Source organism: Austrofundulus limnaeus, unplaced genomic scaffold, assembly GCF_001266775.1.
Source record: "Austrofundulus limnaeus strain Quisiro unplaced genomic scaffold, Austrofundulus_limnaeus-1.0 Scaffold86, whole genome shotgun sequence".
NCBI classification, from domain to species: Eukaryota; Metazoa; Chordata; class Actinopteri; order Cyprinodontiformes; family Rivulidae; genus Austrofundulus; species Austrofundulus limnaeus.
The window spans coordinates 1,630,453-1,638,148 of NW_013952488.1; the positions used below are offsets into that span (position 1 = coordinate 1,630,453).

Consider the following 7,696-nt stretch of genomic DNA (forward strand, 5'->3'; position numbering starts at 1 on the left):
GCCCATGACTCCTGCAGGCTGTCAGGTGAAAGTGAAACCTAACTGTCTGCTGAGCTCTCCACGACTTCTCACTCAGTGAAGCTCTTTTCAAATTCAAAATACCTTTGAGGAAATGTATTTTCAGATGACAAGTAAATTGCATCATACCAGACCCCCCCACCCCCGCACCGAAATGGGCGAGACAGAAGCAGAAGGTGGTTCTTAAAGAGACAGAGGCCAATTTCAAGGCGTTTAGAAGAGGAAGTGACGAGAAGACAAGTTTATTTTCTATTTAAACATAAAAACAGCATTTTAATAACAGCTAAGGGTGGCATAGATACTTTATTATGGTATAGTATTTAAATATATGCCTGAGAAACACATAATATTGCCCCTTTAAATTAGAAAATCTATGTTCATCTGTGTCAGACTAATGCTAAATATGTCACCTCACAACTGAGTGTTGATTAAACTGGAATCTGTGTGAGTTTGCTGTAATTGCCTGACAACCTCATGGTGACAGAGAGACCTTTCTACTCACAAACATTTTACACGTTGGCATTTCTAAATGCAATTAGAAACTTTTAAGTACAAAAGAACTAGTTTGCTTTATTTCAGCATAAACTTAAAAGTCCAAAACGATGTTGGCTTTATGAATATAATTCCACTTGTAAGTTCAAGTGTTTTAAAACAAATCTTTCTGTAGTTTTTATAATCAAAATAGACAGAAGGGATTGTGTTGTATTAATGAAGCAATATAATATTTCTATCACACTTTTGTTTTTACTGGCAGGAGGTAAATCACGGTGTCCACTAAATCTCGTTGGTCTTTATCCATTTTTTAAATTCATTGCAACGGTTTGCCAAACAATATTATCATCTACATGCACCATTTTCATACCTGTCTTGTCAGATTATACACTGTTTTGTTTACAAAAAGGCATATTTTTAGACCTTGTATACAAATGAATAACCAGCTTGCAATCAGGCCACCTAAACAAACCACCTACAACCTGATGTACAACGTTGGTTGTCTGCATACGTACAGTCCATTGGTCTGATTTGGAATCAACATGCTGCTGGGAACAGTCAGAAGAAACGCCAGAAGAGTTGAACTGAATGTACAGAAGCTGCTTGTGGGAGTCGGCATTGAAAAGGAAGGAGATGATTCATGCTGACATGCCTGCAGAGCTGCTAGATTTAAAAGCCATGGCAAATACATGGATATTGTATGACTCAGCGTGTGGTCATCACCGAGGTTAGTGGGGGGAGAAAAAAAAACAAAACATTGAAGTGAACAGATTTTGGCTTGTTGCTATGGCTCAAAATGAGGGCAGCTGTATTGCTGTTGTCCTTATTTTGCACTTGTCGGCTGTTACGGTGAGGGAACAATGAGCCGTTTTTTTTTTTACACAGAGCCAGATACCATCGGGCCATCTGATTGGCTTGMTAAATGAGCACCAATCACCTTGATTATATTCCTGCCTCATTTCCTGCTTTTTTATGGCTGCTCAATGGTGCAGAGTGCAGATTAATGGCACCTGCATTAACACAGCAGCAGAAAATAATCATTCACGTGCACAGATTCCCTCTGATTTGTGTTCATTCAGACACACAAGCTCTGTAATAAACACAGACACTTTTTTACTTTTCTGATTCATTATCTTCCTATAATTAACGCAGCCTGATACAGCTGTTCTCGTGATTTTACGCACACATTTTCACTTTGTGTTTGTGTTTGTTCATTTTTTTGAGCACAAAACCACACATGTTCATCCTTTCTGTGTGTTTTTAATGGGAGTTTTCTTTCTCACGAGCACATTTCTGTGTTCTCCCCCATTATGCATTTCTTGCCCATTATGCCGACTTGTCCAGTGTGCATGTCCATTGTCGCGGGCTTTCCTTGAAGCGTTGTGTTCGGCAGGTACGAACGAGCCGGTCCCGTTTTCTGGCTCTCTCCAAAAGCTTTCGGTGCGCTGCAGTGAGCCGCGCGCTAATGGCTGTCTTTTGTATCTGTCACAGCTGCTCTGTGTTTGTGCGTGTTTTGAGGAGGAAATCGGAATGGTAAAATGGAGTAGGGAAAATGCTGYGTCATCCTTTTGCATTTTGCAGCGTCATTTGTATCTTGTACATGCGTCGTGCGAACGCCTGCGTGGATCCAGGCATGTGTTGTTCTTTTGTGTGTCTGTGCACACAGTCCCAGCAGCAGAGCAGAGTTGAGTCAGGGGAAATCACAGATTGTAGTATTTTTTTTTTTGTGAGAAATAGTCCTGTAACATACAGAGTGAACACAGGTACACACAGGAGCTGCAACAGGAGTCGTTACCYCAGTGAAAAAAACCAAAACAATCCTCTGGTTACCTTTTTGAGCTACTGAATTCATCTAACTTTTAAGTCATCTGTAGAAAAATAAATTCTGTTTTTAATCAATTTAAATAGTTCTATAATATTTTAAATAAATTATCCTTACAGAGGCACTGAGGCTTGCATTAAAAAGAAAATTACATTTTTTTAATGCATGTTCAAATATCGACATGACTGTTTTGCGAAGCTTCCTTAGCTTCAAACAGCCTAACTGCTAGCAGGCACGTTTCTGACTGTCTCCAAATAAAGGCCTTTGATTCGTTTGTTTGTTTTTTTTATTTTGTTTTGCTTTCTCTCCCTTGACATTGTGTTAATTAGAAATTTTTATCCTAATTACTTCTTTGTGTAAAGTGATTGTTTTGATGCGATTTTTCTTTTGCCCTAGTGGGGATGCAGATGCCATGACGAAATACCCACAACCCCTTGGGGTCCTGGAGGCCGTGGTGACTTCTGTGCACAACAATGTGCAGAGTGGGTAGGTTGCATTTATCCACTTCCAAACTAATGCACATTTCTCTACAATCTTTTCAAAAAAATAGYTTTAAGAATTCTCATTTAATCATTGATAAAATAAATTACAGCTGATTTTACTTTGTACGTTTTGMAAACTAGGACTTTTTTCCAACTATTAAATAATGTGGTGTATATAGTGTTTTCCCTCGGAATTGTGGCTTAGTTTCGTAAAAAATATTTATTTCCATTTTTAGTTTGATGCTGTTATCAGGACAAATAGARTCTAATTCTCAACTTGTACAATAAGGTACATTTAACCTCAAATAGAATACACCATAACACCTATTACTTTTTTATTTTAACCAAGTTTTTTTAAGCTTCTTCAGGGTTTCTGCATAACACATTTCAAAAGCCAATAAAATGTATAATGAATTAAAATATTTTCGAGGAGAAACTTTTCTACATTCATGAACTTMAACTCATTTTTACCTGTGTTGAGCYAAAATTTGTTGTGGTTGTAACTTTGACTCCTTCCTAACACAAACTCTGAACAACAGCTTGCCATTTCTTTGCTAAGCATTTATCATGCAAGGCAGCACGCGATGTCCYGCTGCTTTTATCTGGTTCTTACTATGTAAAAGGTCACAGGCAGGGACATTTGGATTTTAAGTTGATCCTAATTAGTTTTTCTAACATTCTTTTTCAAGCAGCATTCCCAGGTTYGTCACAGCCAYCCAAACASCTCTGACWTCACTGATTGACCAMAATTTCACATTTAGAATTTCTAGGATTTACGTTTGGTTACAACAATAAAATCATAATTTGGTGTACAATCAGTCTGTGAGATAGCCTGGCCAAAGTCACAGGAACCTATAAAAACCAGAAGTGACACAAGCATCAAAGTTCACACATTAACTGTTCCAAACAATACAATGTTAACTCAACAAAACTTGTCAAAGTTAATTTAAACCAAGACATCATATCAAATAATCCATAAAAATATGAAACATAACAAACCCAGGATAGTAAATATTTGCAGGCGACAGAACAAATATGAAGTAAATCAAACAAACAAGAATGTTAACTGAAAATACCAAGACTAAACTTTGGGGCAAATTGTGTTCTCACCTTTGTCACATAGTCTTACGTCCCACGTTTTGTCATTGGCTTTGAACCGGCCTGTGACAATTGGGGGCTCATCCGGGATCCAAACCCAAGACTTTTTGCATTATAAGCGAGACCCATACTCTCTGTCCTACTCTATGGTTAATTAAATATTTTTGCTGTCTGCACTCTCAATGTCACTTAAACGTGGTTTGGTAATGTTTATCATTCTATAAAAAATTCCGAAAGACCAGCATTAGAGATACTCKATTAGCTCTTCTTCCTATGTCACCCTGTGTCTCTTTATCTTTGCTTTGCTTTGCAATGACTGGCTCCTGTCTTCGCCCACCCACCTCCTCCATAAGTGACAATGCTGTGACATCAGATGACCTGCTGGCCTGGCTGCGTCCATTCTGCGGCGACGCTTCTCTTCCTGTACGGCCTCGCATCGATGTGCTGCAGATCCTGGAGAACAACTTCAATCTCCRAGACAGCGACGTCCGTCTTCTGCTTCTTTATAGAACTCAGGCTGTTCTAAAAGACAGAGAGGTAACTACTGACACACACACACACACATACACACAAAGTGAAAATTATGCGGTACTTGACAAATTACTCAGTGCCTAGCAGTTGTTCTTATTTTCTTCAAAAGAACATTTTAATTAGTCCTAAAGGTTTTACAGAGGTTTGTTATATTTGTTGAGGACATAYTTGAAATTAAGAAAAGAAAAGGGAATGTTAAAGTAAAAGAACTAGAGAACTGAAGGTTGGTAATGAGGGAGAGAAGACGCTAAGAGGATGAATAAAGAAATGACTCATGTGAATGTTGACATATACTACTTTCACATTAAAAATAACAAGCTTTTGCCTCCAAACAGCAATTCTTCTGCCCAAAGAGAAAAGACATATGTTGATGATTCACTCCTATCTTGTCTTGATGGCTTTTAGCATCCCTGAAACCAAYGGTTGTGCATTTTAATCTTCAGTTATTAACAAACAAATCGTAATGTAAAACGGTTGTGCTGTTGTGTATCTACAGTTGACWGACTGTGGAGAAGAAAAACAGTTTTGCTTGTTTTTTTATCACTAAAGGTCAGTTATTTTTACAAAAAGCCAGGGGTGATGTTATAATGCAAGACTACAGGTACATCAGTTGATCGGTTGGCTGACCAATTAGACTGAAATCTGCCATTTTTAAAAATAACCAGCATCAGCTAGACCTAAGCAAACTATATCTATTAACAAGCAGGAAGYCTGTGGGAAGCCCAGTGTTGTTACAGCTGATATGACACTTTGTGTTAATCAAACAGAGCTCTCTTCAGCTAGGGTCCCTTTCATAGCAGGGGTGCTTTTTTGCAACAGTTGATTTGATTTTTTTATGCAGAATATTTAAAGATGCAATTACAAGAAAAAAATGTAAAGCTTTCAAACTTTTTTAAATCCAGGAGAGTATTTAAAAGGTTTTGATCAGTTCAGTATTTAGGCCTGTCACAATAAGCAATAAATCAATTAATCACACAGTAACTTTACAGACACTTCTGTAAAAATTATGAGGATCTTTGCAGTTATTTTATGAAGCCAAAGGAAGACACATTCAGAATAAGTCTATTTACCAAAAATAGTCTCTMAACATTGTTTACCACAATTTCTGAGACAATTCATCAAGCAAATTTTACCCTATTGGTTTTCCTACTGTCCTCCCATTCCACACGTTTTGTCCAAATTTGGCAAATTTCTTCAATTACCGTTAAGTTGGTTTTGTCAAAGTCTTGAGTCTAATATGTATGAAAAAAGTTCAAGTTTAAAAAGAAACAACATAATCAGCTTTAAATGTTGCCTAATAACTGCACTGATGTCAAAGAATTTTCCTCGGTCCTTCAAAATTCCATATACGTCAGCATAGTTTGCTAATGTGATGATTTGTACTTTATCCGGTTATTTATCATTATTTCTTGGTTATCTGCCATGCACGAGCCATTATCATCAAATGATTTGATCTGTATTTATTTCACAATGCTTTGTTTGCAGTAAGATTCTTGTATCGTATTTGTACTGCAGCTTGTTGAAATATTTTTTGGGGTTCTGCCTCTACCCTTCTTCCTCCCCTGTGTTAGCAACCAATGACTGGCTAGTCATTGGGTTTTTTTACTGACTAATTCATGGGCCAATCTGGTTAATTAATGTGTAGCTCTATTCCTGCAGCCRCAGGCCATTGTGAGCGCAGGTAGACAGGTGTGTGGGCCCGGGCTYTTTAACTAATTGTGTGAACTCGTGACATTTGGCAGGCTCTGATGAAATACTCTCACMGAGGCAGACGTGCTTTTGCTGCACTCTTAAAGGAGAGGACTTCCAAGGGATCTGTTAATTAATCTTGTAAAAGACATCTTGCAGTAAGAGCAAGACTCGTTTCAAATGAYGTGACACTGTTTCTTGTCTCTCCCTACGGCAACTAAATGTGTGAGCAGGATTCTTGGATTAGGGRGCTAATTTAGCTTTCATTAGTCCAAATTTTTGCTACTTTGAAATATTTCTCACATCCTCGGATGTACCGACCCACATTTCCCGTGCACGCATGAGGACACACAATCATACTTACTCTTTTATTCATTATGTTTTGCCTCTTAATTTGAGCAACTTTTCATTGTGTCAACTGCTTGGCTGAAAGCAGCTGTACATTGATCATATTAGTCGTTACCACACATGAGCACSTCGCCYGGAAGCCCCTGACCTCAGYGGGTTGGCTGGCAGTCAKAAGATGAAGGGGAGTAGAGGGAAAGTGGGGCTTCAGGAGAGGGAAGAAAAGTCACATTGGTAGAGATAAGGGTGAGAGGGAATAAAAACAGAGTTGGTATTGTTCTCCTGCCCCCATGGGCCTTTAATAATCAGCTCAACTCMCTCCTAACAATGTCCCACAGGTTACCTTAGAGACGAAATCACCTTTGTTGTTATTTTCTTCATGCTCTTGCACACTCATTTAAGGGCTACTTRCATGTAACGTGCAAACAAACAGACTGAACTGCCTGCTGTGTTTTCTTATGACATTCCTTCTATTAGGCCACGGTTTGAATATAACTGATACCAGTAATATGTTAAAGTTTGTGGTTCTCTCATTTTTATTTTTCAACTACTTGTAAACAAGGGTTGTAGCATGCAGATTTCAGGGTTATGGGCTGCGGCCCGAGTTCCACCTTGAGGGCCTCAAAAGAACAACAGTTTTTAACTTCGGGCTGCAGAGGGCCACKGSACTGCRTAGACTTTGAATAAGGYGCAATACAGTTTCTCACCACTAGTAGCGGTAGTGCGCCACCCAGATGTTTAACAACTTTTTTAATACGTAGAAGAAACCTGATACGTACGTTTTTAATACGTACCTTAGAAACGTGACGAGAATGGAAACCTATTTTAAATGAAAAGTGGAAGCAAAAATGAAGGTAACCCATCAAAAAAATGCCAGTTTGTCACTAATATGAAGTGCAGCCTCTGGTTCTACCATGCAATATTTTAAAAGTTCAAAACATTATCAAATACAGTTGCAGATATGCCTATATTTTAATTTGCATTTTATCCAATAAATTTTTGTAATTTATTTTTAAGCATTTTTTTCAAAAACCTTTTGCTGTTATTGTTTGTCACTAAAATGAAAAGCAGTTTCTGGTTCCACCGTGCAAAAGTTTAAAAAGGCTTCATTTTCATTTGCACTTTATCAAATTTATTCATTTATTTATTTTTGTTTGGAACATTTACATTAAATATTTTTGAATGTATTTATTTTATGATCACTATTTTATTTATTGAA

At 37.8% G+C, this 7,696-nt stretch overlaps 1 protein-coding gene across 1 annotated transcript in view; it reads left to right on the forward strand.

The window, feature by feature from the left end:
* nbas (NBAS subunit of NRZ tethering complex) overlaps positions 1-7,696 on the forward strand; it is a gene marked incomplete in the record, with an annotated part of 224,076 nt that overhangs the window by 163,187 nt on the left and 53,193 nt on the right. Inside the window, 2 exon segments of the mRNA XM_014011983.1 lie at positions 2,729-2,818; positions 4,266-4,449. Of these exon segments, the coding sequence (XP_013867437.1) occupies positions 2,729-2,818; positions 4,266-4,449 (274 nt within the window).